Below are 20,787 nucleotides of genomic sequence, written 5' to 3'. Positions count from 1 at the left end.
TCACGTATTTCAGTTATTTTCAACCTGAGCTAAAAATGTGAAGAACTTTTAAATAAGAAGAATTTTAAATAAATATAGATAATGACAACATGAATTCTGGAGTTTTCTGGGGGAACTGTGGTTGGAAGATTTCCCCAACTGAAGAAGTATAACAGAGGTTGCTTTTTTTCTGAACTTTATCTAAGTTTTTTATATTTTTTATTTTTTTAGTACTAGCAGAGGTGCTGGAACAATTTGTATAGTGGGAGTGTGAGAGCCATTGAACCAAACTGTAAATCCCATATATGATGGAAACCACTTCAAGCCAAGTAGTGAGGCAGAACCCCCAGCACTTCTAGTTCCAGCACCTATGAGTACTAGTGTGTATTTGTAGTTTTAAGCAACAAAAGTATCTTGTTAAAGTGCATAATCATTATAAGGTAGTTACTGTAAATGTTTATTTTTGTTCTGCAATTTCACATGAGTTTATTATTTCCCTCCCACTGAAATTTATTATTTGAATAGCAGTTCTCTCAGACAAACGGTGCACTCCTCCAGATTACTGTAAAAATACATATTTCATATGAAACCGATATCATTGGTATATAGCTGAGGTCACACGAACACAGAACATAATAATCAACATCCATCACTGACATTTTTGGACTGTCAACCAGTATTTCAACTATTGCTACCCTGAATTCCCAGCAGTTGCACACACTAGGACTACTCTCACAAGAAATGGGTAAATGCTCAAAATTTCTGTGATCCAAGATCTGGGCTCTCATCCTGCACACAACAATAAGTTTGCATGAGTAACCAGTGCAAGATCAAGCCTATGGCCTTTTAAAAATATAAATGAAATTGTTATAATTATGTCCAGCATAAATTCTGAGCTCATGACAATCCTAATAATTTTATACCTACATACCTCTTCATACATAGCTCTCTTTCTTAGTTTAGGATGGGCGGATGGTAAAGTATTTTCAAGTATCTAATGAAAAGCAGTAACGCTTGAAGAGCTGTCTTATTAATCTTTAAAAAAACAAGCAAAGAAACAAACAGTAACCAGAAAAAACTTCAATCCTCTCTTGTGCCATCAAGGTAGAAAGAGAGAGATTCATTGTTGTCATTTCTACCTGTGAGAGATGCTCAGACGTGATGCTGATAAGTAAGATAGATAGTCAGAGACAGACAGTATGCCCTATATTGGCAGACAATCCATTAATTATCCTAAAGCTAAGAAGTCCAGAATAATAGACTGTTATTACTTAACAGCATGAAAATTGGTAGGTTATGTTACTGGAGCATATAGGAGAAGGAGCTTGTATAGTCTGAAATATTAACGCTAATGTTCTTTATGTATGTACTTTAGGTCTCTTATAAGGATATGCCCATGTCCATCCACCTGTTGTTGTCTTGTTATATGGGACAGGGAATGACTTTTTATTACCAATATTTTTCATTATAGTACAATGGGGCCGAAATCCTTTAGGACCTTTAAGCACAACAACAACTTGGTCAAACCTCTTGGCAGAGTAATCATAAGTTGTTTGAAAGGTTTTCTGAAAAGCACAATTCAACTTCTGATGTTTTTAGGGGAGGATAGTTCATACTACAAAATGGAGCTCATGGCCCTGCCCCTACCCCACTCTCTCATTATAACGCATATGTTTGCTTATAAAAAAAACCCAGCTGTTTGATTAACTACAGGCCAAACTAAGACAGGGCTGAGTACCTGCTGATCATAAGCAACTCTTCCTGGAGTCAGTGAATGTTTAGGACATCAAGAACAGGCTGCTTCAGAGTAAAGTACATCTACTTTCAGCAGCCAAATACAATGTTCTCCATTATATCAATTGCACATCTGCACCCTTATTCATATTGATGACAGCTGTTCGGAGAAATTTTGACCAAACCATATTGCATCCAAATTAAAATGCTTTGCAAAATCAAATCAATTTTACTGGAATTTTCTTTTGGAAGAAAACCAGGAAAAAAAGTTCGGACAATACTGAAAGGTCCAGTTTTTATATTTTCAGATTGAAATGTTTTCATTTATTTCTTTTGAAATTAGTTTTCATTTTGAACTTTTGTGCTATGTTATATACAACCATATTTTCTAATAAATGCAACATTTTAAGAAGTTAAAAGCAAAACAGAACAATTATGTCAAAACAAAACAGCATGCTCGACAAAAAATGATTTTTTATTTTACTTTTCCAGTCTCGTCAGCATTAAAAACTTGTTCTGGAAGATAGCTCTTTTCTTCTATGATTTTCTTTAATTGTTCAGGGTAGACTTTTGCTGCCCCTTCATTGACAGATGCAGCTTCACCAGTAGTCTGCACGTTTTTGAGATTGAAGCGGTTCCTAAAACTGTTAAGCCAACCTTGGCTGACTTTGAATTCCTCTGTCCCTCTTCGGGGGGAGGTTTGAACAGTGTGTAGAGACTAAGAGCCATCGATAGGCAAACTTTTATGGTTCACGTCTTCCAGCCATAAGTTTAATGCTTTTTCAGTCTTCACTAAAGTCTTATCATGCACCTGGCTTGTCACCTTAGCAGTTATTGGAGCACTTGATGCCACGGCTTGACGAATTTCTCTCTCTAAAATCTTGATGGCATGGATGCTAGATTCGTTGCAGCCATATTTACACGCCACATTGGAGACCGACATACTATCTCTCAGTAAGTCCAACACAGCCAGTTTTTCCTCCAGCGTTGGAACAGATCACTGTTTCTTCGGTTGTGTACCAGATGAAGTAGTTAGCTTGCACTTAGGGGCCATGTTGTACGAAAAATACGTACAGTATCTTTAAACACTAGAATCACACTCAGCACATTGAGATGCTCACACTATGAGAGGTATGCGGGAACTGACACTGACTGAGGGAACAGCAAATTCACGTCTCCCATCTCACGCTTACTCCGGGGCATACACTCATTGAGTGGAATGGTCGGTGGAATCGCCAGCACTATTTACAGTTATCTTGTTATTTTTCTTTTTTTTTGGCTGAGTGCGTATAGTTCAATTCATGTAAGTTAAATGCTCATATGATGCAACTCACCTGGACATTTTTGACTGTGAGGGTAATTAACCATTGGAACAATTTACCAAGGATCATTGTGTATTCTCCACTGCTGACCAATTTAATATCAAGTTTGAATGTTCTTCTAAAAGATATGCTCTCTGAATAATTTTGGGGAAGTTCTATGGCCTGTGTTAAACAGGAAGTCAGACTAGATTATCACAATGGTTTCTTCTGGCCTTGGAATCTATGAAACAATGAGTTAAGATATAATTTCTTCCTGGATGGTTTGGCTTCCCTGAAAACTGACACATGTAATCTGGAACATTCAAAGATAAAGGCTCATTTACCAGCATTGCTAACATCTTACCTACTGTAGGATACGTGATATGTTTCCAGGGTTGCTGTGGAAGACGTACGAGTTGTTCTTGAAGGTCCTGATCCTGTTAGGTGCGAACGGCCCTCCACTGCCAGTGATATCAAAGGATACAGAGCACCTTTGATTAGATGCTGGTCCACAGAGAAGCCTTTGGAATGGGTCTGAGCTAACCTTCCATACAGGAGTGGGGATATGTAGACATAGATGAACCCCTCCATGCACAGATCTCATTAATTTACATATTATTAGAGGGCAGGATTTTGATATCTTTATGCTCACATATAGCAGCTTCTTACTACACAAGAAATACTGACTTCAATTGGGTTATTTGTTCACTAAGGTTCTATATTTCACAGTTAAGGGCACAAAAAGATAATTCAATAAAGTCTTCCAATGACATTGCAGGAAATTGCCATATCTGTCACACTATCCAACATGAGTAAGGATATCAGAATGTGGCCTAAATTTATTTAAAATCTGAGTACTTTTGTGTAAGTAAAGCAACCATGGAATATACTTGCAAAGCTACTTTAGAAAACATATCTCAGAGATATCTATGTTTTCAACATATTTAAAGTACTGTGCCATAGGATAGAACAAGAGAATTCTAGATCATTTAAGGCGTGTAGCTGGGGCAGTAATAAAAACTGTTTAAATGGCATAAGTGTTTGATTGAGATGTAATATTAATGAAACCCACTGAACAGATTTTATTGATGTCATGGCTTTAATTGTTAATTTGCATTCTGGCTATTATAGAATTACCCTCCATAATATTAAAAAAATGTAATAATTCAGAAAACATCCATGGTAGCATGAATGCATGTGAAATATGTTGCTCTTTTTTATGCAAGCTGAAAAATAAATGTTCTGTTGATTCACAGGGAAAAAGTTGTGAAGGCAAATGAGTTTTCCTGCAATGTACACGATCCTTTAGGGAGAAGTCACGCCACTGTGTTTTGTGTAGCCCTGCCCTATAGTTGTAGTAGGGTTGTTGGGGTTTTTTTTACCCATAATTTACTATGAACTGAGCTGAGACAATCAAATGTATTTCTCTTAAGGCCCATAGCTGGATATAAACACTCCCTTATGAGAAAAGTACTGAAGTATTCTATTGTAATGGTCTAAAATACTGCAGCTTACAGGAGAGATACTGCAGTGTATTACTGCAGGACCTCTAAGGGCCATTACTGTACAATACTGTAGTTTTTTTTTTTTTTAAAGGGACAATCTTAAAAATGAAAAAATTTAACCTCTGAATTACTTAGGTTCAGATCACCCTTTTCTATGTAAAAAACAGTAAAAGGAAAAACTGATCTCCAAATATAAGGTTATTTGAACTACTATACTATGCTGAACTGATTTTAAACAATAGTATTTAATTTTAATACGAAAATAATTTTATTATTTCAACAGAAACACTTACAGACACCAATTAAGCTAGGTCAGCTGTATTTTTCATCCACAGATCTCAAAGCACTATAGAAATTATGATAATTATCCTCATTTACACTGGGGTACCTGAGATACAGGCCAGGGATAGAATCCCCCCCTCAGATAACTCCATCCAAGGATTGAAATTAAAAAAAAAAAAAAAACCCTCCTCACCTCGCAAAAAAATAAAATAAAATGCAGAATATGATATTTGCTGCCAGCGCATTGTTCACTTGTCTGTCTTGTCTACTTAGGCCTTGTCTTTATTGCAGTTAGCTTGAATTAGCCACACTCAAGTTAACTACTTGAGTTAGCCTAGTTCGATGTCATGAATTAGGGCTGGAACCACCTAGCTCCACCCACCTAGTGAGGAACAGAGGACTGAGAGCTGAATAAGAGTTGGCTTGCAGCAGAATCACCTGATTGGCCAGGCCACCCAATTGGCTAGAAGAACCAAGAAACATGCTCTTAAGCCCAGCAGCAGTATTAGGCCAATGGCAGCTCAAGTATTCACCCACATTTGCATTAGGTCCTTTGCCTACTTGTTCCCACGTTCATTCCAGCTCTTCTCCTGCCTTGTTCCAGCCCCACTCCTGTCCTGGACCCAGCCTTTCCCCTGCTTTGCCACTTCAGATAACCTGACTTTAAACCTTGTCTCTGACTTCTGACTTCAGCCTGACTCTTGGCTCTGGACTCCAGTCACTAAGCCCGACTGCCCACGTTCCAGTCAGTGATGCTTAAGTGAAAACGTTTGCACAGAGTGATTGAATTAACAGCAGAGAAGCTGAATTCCCACTGGATTACTAGCTCAATTATCTGCAGCATGGGAGCTGCAACCCCAACCGCCTCTTAGATCAGCTAGCTCGAGTTTAAAGCACCACCTACCTTGCGGTAGAGAACCGTGAAAGGAAGTCGGGTAAGGTAAGCGTCTTTGTTGGATGGAAAAAAAGGGAAAACCACAGGAAAAATTATTTCCTTTATTGTAAGGGACATTTTAGGCAAACACCATTTCCTCTAGCACATCATGTATTTTTCTCTTAAGTGTATATTTCCACTGCCCTCAGATATACAATGCAATTATTATAAGCTTCAATTTAATGTTTAAAATGGTACTTACTATCAGTTTTAATTCAATTCAATACATTTTAAAATAAGGGATGGGTGGTTACCCTAAGGGACAAATCAAAGAAATAAGGGATGATCCCTTGAAATAAGGGATGGGTTATCACCTGAGAGTCGTTAGAGGCAACACTTAAATTACCTTGAGTTAATACTGCAGTGAAGACAAGCCCTTTGATTGTAAGCTCTTCAGTGTAGAGACTGTCTCTTATTCTATGTTTGTACAGTGGCTAGCACAATGGAGCCCTGTTCTTAGTTGACTCCTAGAGACTACCATAAGAAAGATGACTAATAACAATTACAACCCATGTCTCTTGACTTCCAGTTCAGTGCCCTATGTAATGGACCACATCCTCTTATAGCAGCAGTTAGAACCATGTTCATTGTAAAGCTTACCAAAGATAATGTAAGCAATACTGAAGCTGTGACGAAAGAGAATGTAAAATGCTTATGTGGAGAACAAGTGATATCTGTATTATTTTTATGAATATCAGGTGCACTTCAATTTACCTGTTTGATATTTTCCTACATGATTGCATGGAATTAAAGGAATCTTTCCCAGGCTGGAACCCAAGATCAAAGGAGCACTAAACCATTAAAGACACTAGCATAGAGAGAAAGGGAGGTGAGCAGGCAGAAGCTGCTGGAGTTTGCAAGCAAAGAATACAGTTAGGTAAGACCAGGTGGATAGGCCTTTTGTTGTTAGCCTCTTTCTCTGCTTGCTATGTACCTTCAGGTTAATAAATAACCCTTTGTTTTGAAGAAGCTGTTTTTGAGTCTCTTTAATCAGCAACTGCTCAGAGGCTCTTAGGTGCCAAACCCAGTTTGGTCTGTCATGCTAACTGTTACACAGGGGAGCTGCAGCCCAGAGATCCAGTCTAAGAACACTGGGGCCACATAATTCCACCCAAGAGGCATGCACTTGAGAGGGACTAAAAGGAGCTAAACCGCAGCTCACCCTGTAACCATGACAGCTGATCATAGCCTTTATTTGGCCATGAACTCACCTCCACAAAAGATTATAGTGACCATGGAATTAACCAATTTCAGAACTAAAGGCTGCATCCTGCACAGTGTTGAGCACTCGGACCCCAATCCAGCAAAGTACTGGAGCATGTGAGTAGTACCACTGAAGCCCATACTGGCTCTCAGACTTACACAAAACTCTGTTACCCATAATTATTTTACATTTGGGGACAATGTATACCTTCAAATCAGCGGCACTGCGATGGGCACCTGCATGGCCCCACAGTATGCCGACATTTTTATGGCTGACTTAGAACGCTTCCTCAGCTCTTGTCCCCTAATGCCCCTACTCTACTTGCGCTACATTGATGACATCTTCATCATCTGGACTCATGGAAAAGAAGCCCTTGAGAAATTCCACCATGATTTCAACAATTTCCATCTCACCATCAACCTCAGCTTTGACAAGTGTACACAAGAGATCCACTTCCTGGACACTACGGTGCTAATAAGCGATGGTCACATAAACACCACCTTATATCGGAAACCTACTGACCGCTATTCCTACCTACATGCCTCTAGCTTTCATCCAGATTACACCACACAATCCATTGTCTACGGCCAAGCTCTACGATATAACTGCATTTGCTCCAACCCCTCAGACAGAGACAAACATCTCTATCATGCATTCTTACAACTACAATACCCACCTGCTGAAGTGAAGAAACAGAGTGAAGAAATAGAGCCAGAAGAGTACCCAGAAGTCACCTACTACAGGTCAGGACCAACAAAGAAAATAACAGAATGCCACTAGCCATCACCTTCAGCCCCCAACTAAAACCTCTCCAACGGATCATCAAGGATCTACAACCTATCCTGAAGGATGACCCATCACTCTCACAGATCTTGGGAGATGGACCAGTCCTTGCTTACAGACAGCCCCCCAACCGGAAGCAAATATTCACCAGCAACCACACACCACACAACAGAACCACTAACCCAGGAACCTATCCTTGCAACAAAGCCCGTTGCCAACTCTGTCCACATATCTATTCAGGGGACACCATCATAGGGCCTAATCACATCAGCCACACTATCAGAGGCTCATTCACCTGTGCATCTACCAATGTGATATATGCCATCATGTGCCAGCAATGCCCCTCTGCCATGTACATTGGTCAAACTGGACAGTCTCTACGTAAAAGAATAAACGGACACAAATCAGACATCAAGAATTATAACATTCAAAAACCAGTCGGAGAACACTTCAATCTCTCCAGTCACACGATTACAGACCTGAGAGTGGCTATCCTTCAACAAAAAAACTTCAAAAACAGTTTCCAACAAGAGACTGCTGAATTGGAATTTGCAAACCTGGATACAATTAATTTAGGCTTGAATACAGACTGGGAGTGGATGGGTCATTACATAAAGTAAAACTATTTTCCCATGTTATTTCTCCCCCCACCTCACCCCCCACTGTTCCTCAGATATTCTTGTTAACTGCTGGAAATGGCCCACCTTGATTATCACCACAAAAGGTTTTCCTCCTTTCCCCCCTCCTTCCGGCTGGTAATAGCTCATATTAAGTGATCACTCTCCTTACAGTGTGTATGATAAAACCCATTGTTTCATGTTCTCTGTGTATGTATATAAATCTCCCCACTGTATTTTCCACTGAATGCATCTGATGAAGTGAGCTGTAGCTCACGAAAGCTTATGCTCAAATAAATTTGTTAGTCTCTAAGGTGCCACAAGTACTCCTTTTCTTTTTTACAAAACTCTGACTGTTTCCCTGGAGCAGATCCTCAGCTGGTGTAAACAGCCATAGCTCCACTGACTTGATATTTCACAAAAGCTAAGAATATGCCTCACTTTTTAAAATGAGGATGCTAATAATCACTTAGTTTTTCTTCATTAACTAAGATGTTTTTGTAAAGTTCTTTGAAGTTGCAAACTGCTAGTTAGTGAACATTTTCCTAAACTTTTGTTTTCATTTTGTTTATCAAAACTTGGTTTGTACTATTTTTTCTCACCAGCCTGATCGTTATTATTGATATCAGAAGTTATTTGGGTGGTCAAGGACTTGTTCTACCTTGCAACAAATCCACTTCACAAGGAAAAATTACAAAAAACCTCTACAATATGTTTTTAACATATTGTACTTTTTACAGGAAGTCACATTTGTGTGGTTAAACCTGCTGTGCAAGTAATAGCTGGGTTCACATGCCGATATAATTCATCCAACATTATCTTTAAAAAACCTATGTAAATAAGAAATTGTACATAACGAGAAGTATGGTTAGTGTGATATACAAACATCAACCTCAAAGGTTAACAAGATACAAAAGTGGAGACCACATTCCTGCAGCAGCTGGGGTCAGCTGCAAACTCTAATGGACTATTCTGCTAAACAGAATTATTTCAGTTATTTTCATCACACCAAATGAAGTAATGATTAGGGTGGATAGAAAATGTTTTTTAATTAGATGTAATTATTTAAAGAAATGGCCATTTGTGGATTGGCACCATATTTGCAGTTTTTGTCCAACCTACTTATTTAAATGGAGCTTAAAAATACCTCTAGAAACTTCAAGGCAAAAAAGCATTCAGTCAAGTTACTACAAGCAAAACACTTCCCATATTTGGCATCTTAGCATTTGTTGCAGACTAGGTCACTAATTTTGTCCTGCCATAGAATCTATCACTTCTACTTCCTGTCCGAAGCCAGCATCACTTCTGGAGGATCCTCTACCACAGGGGAGAGCAAACTATGGCCTGCAGGCCGGATCTGGCCCATCAGGGCTTTCAATCCAGCCCACGGGATGTGGCGCAGCGGGGATAAGGCAGGCTCCTTGCCTGCCCTGGGCCCGCACCGCTCCCAGAAGCGACTGGCACCATGTCCCTGCAGCCCCTGGGGGAGCAGGGGCAGAGGGCTCCATGTACTGCCCTCGCCTGCAGGTACTGCCCCCTGCAGCTCCCATTGTCTGGGAATGGGGAACCGTGGCCAATGGGAGCTTCAGGGGTGGTACATGCAGGTGAGGGCAGCATGTGGTGGTGCCGCCTGCCCCACCCCACCTGCAGGAGTCACTGCCGGACATTCTGGCCACTTCTGGGAGAAGTGCATGGCTAGGGCAGAAAGGGAGCCTTCCTTAGCCCCACTGCGCGCTGTTGCCATCCCAGAACTGCTCGAGGTAAGCGACACTAGGCCGGAGCCCACACCTTGAACCCTTCCTGCACCCACACCCCAACCCCCTGCCCTGATTCCCCTCCTGCCCACAACACCTTGCCCTGAGCCCCTTCCTGCACACCGCACCCCCTCCCACACCCCAACCCCCTACCCTACATTTATAGCCCTGCATACAATTTCCCCACCCAGATGTGGCTCTCGGGCCAAAAAGTTTGCTCACCCCTGCTCTACCAGATACCAAGCGAGGCAGGACTCTGCTCCTGCATTAGAGCAGCAGTGGGAACAAGTAGAAAACTCCCTTGACCAAAATTGTTGTGAAGGTTGAGGGCATTTAGCCACTGGCCCAACTAAGGGGGAGGCATGGTCTCTCATCCCCCCTATGACCCAATGCACAGAAGGCTCTCCTCAGGTCACACCACCTTTTATGCTCCCTTCTCTAATGCACTCTGAAGTCTGGTGAACAGGGGGCAAGCTATGCACCAGCCTCCTTTCCACCTCCTTTGATGTGCATTGAGGGATTGTAATTGTGGCTGGCCCTTGGATGAGCTGTCAAAGGGGGAAGATCCATCCACACTATGCACCTGCGTATAGCCATTCACAGACTTGCCCTTAAATTGCTTCTTTGTTAAAACTCCCATGTCTCTATAAAATATCTTAAATCCAAAGATACCAATAATAAAAATTATAACAATCCTGTACTCAGTGGTTCTCAAACTTTTGTACTGGTGACCCCTTTCACATAGCAAGCCTCTGAGTGTGATCTCTCTTATAAGTCAAAAATACTTTTTAATATATTTAACACCATTATAAATGCTGGAGGCAAAGCGGGATTCGGGGTAGGGGCTGACAGTTCGCGACCCCCCATGTAATAACCTTGTGACCCCTGAGGGGTCCCAACCCCCAGTTTGAGAACCCCTGCATACATATACATATACATATATATATATATAATATCTTTCATCCATACATCTCAAAAAGGCTTGATATTGTTAATGAATTAAGCCTCAGAACATGCCTGACAGATAAGGAAGTAGTTTACAGAGAAGGTTTGTGTGACTAACAAGCACAATGCCAACTACTATGTGTTGTTACAAAAGAACAGGGTTCAGAAGTTGCTCTTTATGCTGATGGTGTTCCCTTAATTGATGTCTCCTTTCTGAGGTTATTAAAACACTATATTGAGCAATGTGTGAAGACATCCATCCAGACTTGTGAGCTAGAAACCAAAGAAGAGACAAGTCATAGAGAATCCAGATTTTACTCTGAGAGTCCAGTCCTAGTAGACCAGGACTTTGGGGGCTTAGTCACTTCAGTGTGAAAATTCATGTAGTGCAGCCACGCTCAATAAGGCTCACAGTTATTTACCTCATGGTCATGTCTCAGTGCTTTGATGCAGCAAGTTAGAAGTAATCTGGAATGCAAGTATAACATATGTAAAGAGACACCACAGAGTAAACAAATGATTCATAGAGGTCTGATAGTAATCTCCTACCAATTCTATCCTACTGTACCACTGATGTGAATGAATAGAGAATTCTGATGTGTTTGCGTCTGGTGCCCACATATAAATGGCGTATGAGCTGCGAGTCAGTAGCGACTCAGAACAGGGCTGATGGAGTTGCTCTGTATTTACACCAATAAAATTCGGAGCAGAATCTGGCCCCAGCACTTAGTTTATCCTGCTAAGATTTTGGGTAGTAGCTGGTGGATTCATTTTAACTCCTCTGTCTCCTGTTCTGAGACATTCTTGCGAAATAGAGCAATTAACTTAAGGAAAAAAGGGTTTCAAGGCAAACTCCACTTGGGAACACATCAACTCAGCATCTTAAAAAAATATAAACAGCTACTGAACAAAAGGCATACTCAGCAATTTAGTCATTAAAAAACATCATTCCTGTCAAAATAATCAGATACATAGGAACATGCCATACCCCCGGGCGGAAGCTTTCCCTTGTCCTTCAAGCTATTTAAGCAATGTATGCACACCTCCACCTTGCACTGATCCATTAACTCTTTAACCTACTCACTGTTTCTTCCTGTAATAAAGTGTGGTACTTTATAGCGTCCCCCATGCTATCTTGCAAACAACCTCCACGACACATACCAAATTCTTAGAAGTAAGTATCAGGATGGTAAGCGTAGGAAGAAAAACGACACAGACTTGATTAGTCTATTACATATGCTGAGATATAATTGTAATGAAGTATCCTTACAAGATCAGGCCATTGCTAATGTAAACTACTTCCCTTTTTATAGAAATAAGAACAAGAAGTAACTAATTCTGGAAAATACTGAAACAACATGCACAATCAGAAACTATACTGTGAACGGAAAATGCAAATTTTAGACACCAGCTAATGCTTTCAAACAAACACTCTCAAAGCCATTGGAGTGTGTTTGAGTAGAACAAAGTTTTAAACAAAGATTTTAAAAAATTCAAACATATGCAAATTACAAACACGAAACTATCCATCAGGACACAGACACATGCATAACTGTACACAACACAACAAACTATATAAGGCCTCGATCCTCCAATGAGATCCACACAGGCGAATTCTTATTCCCTTTCAGTTCTCAATCGGACAAATGAATTTCTGATAACTACACTGAAATCATTTGACTTGCACCAGAGATGAATTTGGCCCAGTGAATAAAGTTCAGCGCTAAAGAAGAAAAGGAGTACTTGTGGCACCTTAGAGACTAACAAATTTATTTGAGCGTAAGCTTTCGCGAGCTACAGCTCACTTCATCGGATGCAAGTTCAGCACTGGAAGCCAGAACCAGAGCAATCTATTATTGCCACAAAAATCTAATTATCTTTTCATAACTAAAACACAAACCTTCTGAAAGTAACAGTTTAAATAGGACATGCTATTCTTTATATTACACCATATGAGTTTTATTCAACAAAGTCATTATATATTCACAGTAGAGTCCCCAGTTACTTACCAGCTTGCCATTGAGGAAAGGATTTAGCAGAAGATTCAGAAACAACGTATTATCAATCTGTCACATGTAATTTGTGCTAAATCAGGTATTCTGTTTCTCCAATTTATAGAGCGGAACAAAAACTCAGCAGTAATGCAGTTTGAGAATGTATGCATAAAGCCCTATACCCAAACAGGAAAACGGAAGTTTTACCAAAAAAGAGAGCAGGAAATAACACCAGGTTTAAAAAAAAAAAAAGAAAAAGAAAATTTGTTCAGTATAAAAAGATGAAAAGAAGCAATAGTCCAAGACCGAGAATATGGATTAAGATGAGATCAACTGCCATTTTTTCCATTTTGGTAATGTTGATATTAAAAGCATTTAATTAGTTTTTCTTGTCATGGGTTCAGTGACGAAAAAAAAATCCAACAAAATTACTATCATTTGTGCAACACAGTCACTGTACTTTATCCTGTACAAAACACAGAGACCTTGTCTATATTGAGGGATACCTCTAATTTTAGCAGCTAGCACAGGGGTTCTCAAACTGGGGGTCAGGACCCCTCAGGGGGTCGCAAGGTTATTACATGGGGGGGTCACAAGCTGTCAGCCTCCACCCCAAACCCTGCTTTGCCTCCAGCATTTATAATGGTGTTAAATATATAAACAAGTGTTTTTAATTTATAAGGGGGGGGGTCGCACTCGGAGGCTTGCTATCTGAAAGGGGTCATCAGTAAAATAGCTTGAGAACCACTGAGCTAGCATATCAGTGCAAACCCTCTGTGCAGGCAAGGAAAGTCACCATTTGCATTGGTGGAGCGTATCTGCTCAGAAGAGTTGATAATCAATGCATTCCTTACTCATGCTGAATAGTACTTATTCAGTTCTGAGTTGGTAACCTGGGTTGGTCTAAGTTGCACTAGGGACCAGGCAGGCCCCCAGCCAGGTCAAAATTTGGAGAGGGAAAAGGTGGGAGTCAGCCACCTCTTCCTTTTCCAGCCTGTGCTACACAGCCTGTGCTAAGACTCCCGCAACATGCAACAGAGAATCTGGCCTGATGTAAATACTATTCCAGGTTACAACTCCTGAAGGTTTTAAAAAAATAAAGCTGAAGTGCGAGTGACAAGAGCAAGGAAACAAAGCTGCTTCTAGATGATAATAGAGAGCTATTTTATGACATTTTTATTTTATTTTAATTTATTTTGTCTTTTTTTTAAAAAAAATATCACAGAACTGATTTTAAAAGCCTGTTCAACTGGCCCATATTGGGATCACAGTAAAACATCACAGGATGTGTGCGTGGGATTCTCAGCAGTCACTGGGAGATAGGAAAATGTCACCAAACTATATGATAGACCAGGGGTGGGCAAACTTTTTAGCCCAAGGGCCACATTGGGGAATAGAAATTGTATGGTGGGCCATGAATGCTCACAAAATTGGGGTTGGGGTGCGGGAGGGGGTGCGGGCTCTGGGGTGGGGCTACGGGATGAGGAGTTTGGGGGAGTAGGAGGGTGCTCCGGGCTGAGACCGAGGGGTTTGGAGAGTGGGAGGGGGATCAGGGCTGGGGCAGGAGGTTGGTGTATGGGGAGATGCTCAGGGGGTGCAGACTCTGAGCATCGCTTACCTCAAGTGGCTCCTGGACATAGTGGCATGTGCTTTCTCTGGCTCCTACGCGTAGTAAGAGACAACAACAACATCTACTTAGGCCATATCTACACTGGCAAGTTTCCGCGCTGTAAAGCAGCTTTCTGTGCTATAACTCCCGAGGTGTACAAACTGCCAAGCCACTTAGGGCGCAGAAACTGCGCAGCTGAAGCACTGTAAAAAAGCCGCCCCGACGTGAGGCGTATGGCTTTCTGCGCCGGGGCTACAGCGCTGTGGTGCCAGTGTAGACACCTTGGTTGATTACAGCACTGCGACTGGACTCCGGGAGGTGTCCCACAATGCCTGTTCTTGCCTCTCTGGTCATCAGTTTGAACTCTACTGCCCTGCCCTCAGGTGACCAACCATCATCCCCACCCCATAAATTCCTTTGGAATTTTGGAAGTCCCCTTCCTGTTTGCTTGGTGATGCGTGCAGTGGTCTCAGCGCATCTTTCCAGGTGGCAATGGCTGCGCCACGCAGCAGATGATCCCCCGCTTGGAGCAATGCTGAGCTGCTGGACTCATCAGCATTTGGGGAAAGGAGGCTGTCCAGTCCCAGCTGCACTCCAGCCATAGGAGTTATGATACCTACAGACAGATTTCACGATGCATGACAGAAAGGGGCCAGGACCAGGATACACTGCACTGCAGGGTCAAAGTGAAGGAGCTGTGGAACACCTACCACAAACCACGGGAGGCAAACCACTGCTCCGGTGCTGCACCCACGAGCTGCTGGTTCTACAAAGAGCTGGACATGATACTTGGTGGCGATCCCACCTCCACTGCGAATGGCATTGTGGATATTTTGGTGGCTCATGTGCCAGTCGAAAGTGGATCAAGCCAGAAGGAGGAAATCTGGGACGAGGATGTGGAGAGGACCCAGAGGCAGAGGATGACTCAGAGGTCAGAGATGCATGCAACCAGGAGCTCTTTTCTACCCTGGAGGAGGCTAGCCAGTCACAACTGCCAGATGTTGGTGAAGTGGAAACAGGAGAGGAGGCCCCTGCTAAGTGGATCTGATTTTGGGAATCGCTGAAGCGAGTTGTTGGGGGTAGGAGGTTGCCGGAAGCAGGCTTGTCTCCCACCGCATGTCTAGTCTGAGCAGCGGAACAGGCTGTTGATTGACTCCCTCACTTCACGGGAATCTGCCGAGGAAATCTCCAGGAAACTCTCATGGAGACGCTGGGCAATCCGCTGCTACAGGTTCTTCAGCAGAACTGCTTTGTTTCTTGCCCCATTAACGGTAACTTTCCCATGCTGCTGTGACATCATGGGAGCGGAGGGACCATTGCTGCACACAGGCAAGCTGCATAGGGACCAGGGCAAAAGTCGCAGGCTTGGAGAAGACCCTCCCTTGATTCCCTGCTCACCCTCAGCAGTGAGGTATCTTCCATAATGATCACATCCTGTTGAAAGTGTGAGGACAGAAATGATTATCAGGCCTCCCCTACAGTGCTGGCTCTTCCCAAGAGCCACGTGCCCAGTGTATAGCAGGGTTCAGGAAGAGTGATTTACCCTGCCCCTGGGGCTACTCACCATTTTGGGGGGTCTTGTGGCTCATGTGTGCTTGCCTGAGGTCAGCCAGACAGTGACAGGTGTGTGAGTACTGGCTGTGTTTTAAATCAATGAATCAGCGTTCTCTGTATTGTAAACAATACTGCTTCTGTAAAATGTTGCGTTTAAACTTCACAGAGATGACCTTGGGAGCCCAGCCTCCCTCTTTGTTATCGGCGGCTGAATGGCTGCGCAGAATTAGAAAGCGGCCAAGAAGAACTAAGGAGGACTTTCTGCGTGAGGCTATGATGCACTCCGCCGCTGAGAAACAGGAATTGAAGGAGTGGCGGGACAGCAAGAAGGGGGACTGAAAGGAGAATGCAGCATGCCAGAATAAAGCCATGGAGCTAGGCTCTTAAAGATTATGGAGTGCCAAGTAGACACGCTCCAGGTGATACTATCTCTTCAAACCGAGCAGCTCCGCGCCCACCCTCCCCTGCAGCCGCTGTCAAAAAATTCTTTCCCATGCACGCCCCCCCCCAAGACACCATCAACAAACACTTAGGAACCTCCTGGCTCCAGTCTATATCTGCGGCATTCCCCTCCTCCCCCCGCATAGCGTGACACTGTGGACTCCCACTGCCCACTGCACTCAACACCCTCCCTCTGCAGTTTGGCCCTGCTGAAGCACAGCACCCGTTGCATTGTACTCCGAAGAAGGCGGCTGGATGAGATCCCTGGACATACACAAATCTTTAGCCATCCACTTAATTATTCTATTAATTTAAAGCAAAAAGAAACCTGCAAAGCAACATGCAATTATGTTAAACCCACACATTGCATCATCTGCACCAATCATCTCCTAGTATTACAAGCACTGCACTCCCAAGCATAGCAACGAATATTAGTGGCTTTCAGCTTCACATTGCTGCCTCAAAGCATCTCTGTTCCTTATGGCCCCACGCTGCACCCCTCTAATAGCTCTGGTCTCTAGCTGTTCAAACTCAGCCTCCAGGTGCTGAATCTCTGCAGTCCAGCCCTAAGCGAAGCTTTCACCCTTCCCTTCACAAATATTTTGGAGTGCACAGCACGCAGCTATAAACATAGGAATATTGTAATCGGCCAGGTCCAGCTTCCCATAGAGGCAGTGCTAGCGGGCTTTTAAACAGTCAAAAGCACACTCAACAGTCATTCTGCACTTACTCAGCCTGTCATTGAACCACTCCTTGCTGCCGTCAGGTTGCCCCGTTTATGGCTTCATAAGCCATGGCATTAAGGGGTAGGCAGGGTCTCCCAGGATCACAATGGACATTTTGACTTTCCCTACGGTGATCTTCTGGTTCAGGAAGAAAGTCCCTGCTTGAAGCTTCCTGAACAGGCCAGTGTTCCGAAAGATGTGTGCATCATGAACCTTTCCGGACCAGCGTGCATTAATGTCTGTGAAACACCCACAGTGATCTACAAGTACCTGGAGAACCATTGAGAAATACCCCTTGTGATTAATGTATTCAGTGGCTAGGTCAGCGGTGGCCAACTCCAGAGCCACATGCGGCTCTTCAGAAGTTAATATACGGCTCCTTGTATAGGCACCGACTCCGGGGCTGGAGCTACAGGTGCCAACTTTCCAATGTGCTGGGCGGGTGCTCCTGCATACCACAAAAAAGCTGATCAGGAAGTGCGGAGAGGGAGGGGGAGGCGCTGATCGGCGGGGCTGCCGATGGGCAGGAGGCACTGGGATTGGGGATGGGGGGATCTGATGGGAGGCTGCTGACATATTACTGTGGCTCTTTGGCAATGTACATTGGTAAATTCAGTCTCCTTCTCAAGCTCAGGTTGGCCACCCCTGGGCTAGGTGGTCTGGTGCCAGAATTGGGATGCGTGTGCCATCTATCACCCCTCTGCATTTAGGGAAGCCCATTTGTGCAAAGCAATTCACAATGTTACACACGTTGCCTAGAGTCACAGACTTTCGGAGCAGGATGCGATTAATGGCCCTGCAGACTTAGGGAAACAAACAGTCGACTTTCCCATTCCAAACTGGTTAGCAACCGATCAGTAGCAGTCTGGAGTAGCCAGCTTCTACAATGCAATCTCCACATGCTTCTCCAATGGCAGGGCAGCTCTCGCGCCGCAGGGCTAGGTGAGCTCATCACACAGTCCAATGAATGTGGCTTTTCTCATCCAAAAGTTCTGCAGCCACTGCTCGTCATCCCAGGCGTGCATCATTATGTGACCCCACCACTCAGTGCTTGTTTCCCGAGCCCAAAAGGGGTGTTCTACTGTTGTCAGCACCTCCGTGAATGCCACAAGCAATTTCATGTAGTAGCTGCTATGCATGGTGAGATCAATGTCGCACTCCTCTTGCCTTTGTAGTTTAAGGAATAAAACTCCACTACCACTCGTGATGTGTTGGTGAGAGTGAACAGCATACTGGTCAGCAGTTCGAGATCCATTCCGTTGAAAGATGGTGTCAAATGCAGACAGAAGCACAAGGACTGCTGGGATGCGAAGCAATGCATCACGGGGCACTGAGACATGAGACAGGACCCAGGATGCCCTGCAACCTCCTCCATCTTCCCACAACTCTTAGCAGCAGAAGAGAAAGAGGTGCTCTGTGGGACAGCTGCCCAGAGTGCACCGCTCCAAATACCACTGAAAGTACTGCGAGTGTGAACACACTATTGTTCAGGCAGCTGACAGTGTGAACACAGAACAGCGGTTTCCCTTCAGCACTCTCTGAGCAGCGCTATAACTCCTGGCGCTGTAACTCTGCCACTGTAGACATGCCCTTAGTGTGTAAATGCCTCACTGCAGCAGGTGTTTCTGTCAACAAGTTCAGGGGGGTAGACTTACACTCATCTCACTGCTATACAATCTGTCACTGCATGAACAGCATTTCGCTGTATATTTCAGAGGCATGGCTTGAAAAATTTGTCTCTAAAAATTATTATTATCCCAAATCACAAAATAATTGTGCCAAAGTCACCCAAGTGGCCATGCTGTGCTCTGTACAAGTCTGGTGGGGATTGCAGCAAAGGTGCCTCTAAGCCACCTTTACATTTCTCTGATCCTACAGGCACAGGTCTGGTCCCTCGCAAAAATATTTTAGGCTAGCTGCCAAATGCCTGGGAGTGGAGGGGAAAGAGGCTCAAACTCAGTCCCCACTTAATTTTCCTGCTAAAAATAAGCAGTTTTGACTCTTAATATACACAGTGATTGGATCCATTGAGCAAGAGAAAACAGTTTTTTCTGGCCATAGCTGCACTTTGAGGGTGCTATTTTCAGAGGTGCTGAGCTAACTTCAACTGGAGTTGTAGGTGTGCAACTCCTCAAAATACCAGGTCCTGAGAGATTTGCCCAAAGTCACACAATAAATCAGTGACAGCAAGTGGAATAAAACCCAGTGCTGACTTCCAGTGCCAAGTTAATTTAAATTAATCACTACTGTATACATTCCAGCAGAAGTATCTCTAATCATTCATTTGCACTGCTAAAATGCCTTGATGGATTTAGACTAGAAAGAGAGTACTGTGAAGGAAATATCACCTTGGGACAAAGTACAAATAGGATCAAATAGTACAAATGGAGACCTAACAAGGACTGAATGTTAAAGGAACATATGTCTAAACAATCGGTTTAGATCTCTGCAAGAAGATCAGAATTTCTTGCATGCAAGACCCTAGCCCTAGCTGCAACGGTATAAATATCACCGGAACCTTTTTAGCAACACACCTACTGAACATATTAAATGAGGGATACTATTTGAAGGAGGACAAGGCGCTGTATTTGTGAGAAAGCTGCATCAGCAAGCCACGCATGATTTTCGGATGAGATGTATGATATGCTATCAGTTCTAGGAGCTATCGATTGAACCCAGATAGATTACTGGCTCAGTCTCAAAATGATACATCATGTCAAGATATGAAAACCATTTACTTCCTTAAGAATGAAAAGAAGCACTTTAAGATGTCCTAGGTTTGAATGAACAACAAGACTCTTATACTCAATCATCCGAAATAAACTCTACTATCTATGAGCTATTTTGAAAGAAAACAAGCTGAAAACATGCTTTTTCCACAATTAACACAATATTTCAGACTATCTGAATTACTTTTTTAAGCGTACTTATTTGTTGTTTCATATTTAGGTTTTTTTATTTATCTTAAAAAGAAACCCATTACAATGAGTGAACAGTAAAAGGAAGTATTTGCATAGACTAATGTCTTTCATTTACGGACAGCATAATTAATAGACATGAGAATTCACTACTAAAATGACACACTAATAAATGTTGAAAATCAGTAAGAAAAATTGTATGCACAATATATGCATGAATGCTGCATAAGGTATGCACGAATATACACTACATAGATCCAGATTTGCAAAACTCATTTTACAGCTGTCAGTCATATATAAATATATAAGACCATTTTTTCCCTCATGCTCCCAGATTTGGATCCATTACATGTGCAGATGGATCAAAAATTCTTTGTCCACTAACCATTAGCCCTGTATGTAAAAAATGCCATACAAGTCTTTCAGGGCTCTAGTCTCCCCATGTTCCACAGAACCTTCATTTCACTTCAAAGGGAACTGTAAAAAAATAAAAAATTCAGGGTATAAT

The 20,787-nt window shown here is 42.7% G+C and overlaps 1 protein-coding gene across 6 annotated transcripts in view; it reads right to left on the bottom strand.

The window, feature by feature from the left end:
- The window catches only part of EVL (Enah/Vasp-like), a 223,797-nt gene that overhangs the window by 113,429 nt on the left and 89,581 nt on the right, over positions 1-20,787 (bottom strand). For 2 of the 6 annotated variants that reach the window (XM_043515962.1, XM_038406723.2), the window contains exon 1: positions 13,048-13,242. The exons of the other annotated variants lie outside the window; for them this stretch is intronic. In XM_043515962.1, coding sequence (XP_043371897.1) covers positions 13,048-13,058 — 11 coding nt within the window. In that variant the 5' untranslated portion in view covers positions 13,059-13,242. Of the gene's footprint in view, positions 1-13,047; positions 13,243-20,787 lie in introns of those variants that run through there. 6 annotated transcript variants of the gene reach the window in all.

The sequence above is a fragment of the Dermochelys coriacea genome, chromosome 6, assembly GCF_009764565.3.
Source record: "Dermochelys coriacea isolate rDerCor1 chromosome 6, rDerCor1.pri.v4, whole genome shotgun sequence".
NCBI classification, from domain to species: domain Eukaryota; kingdom Metazoa; phylum Chordata; order Testudines; family Dermochelyidae; genus Dermochelys; species Dermochelys coriacea.
Note: the sequence above shows the minus strand (reverse complement) of the source record. Positions and strands in the feature narration are given on the sequence as shown.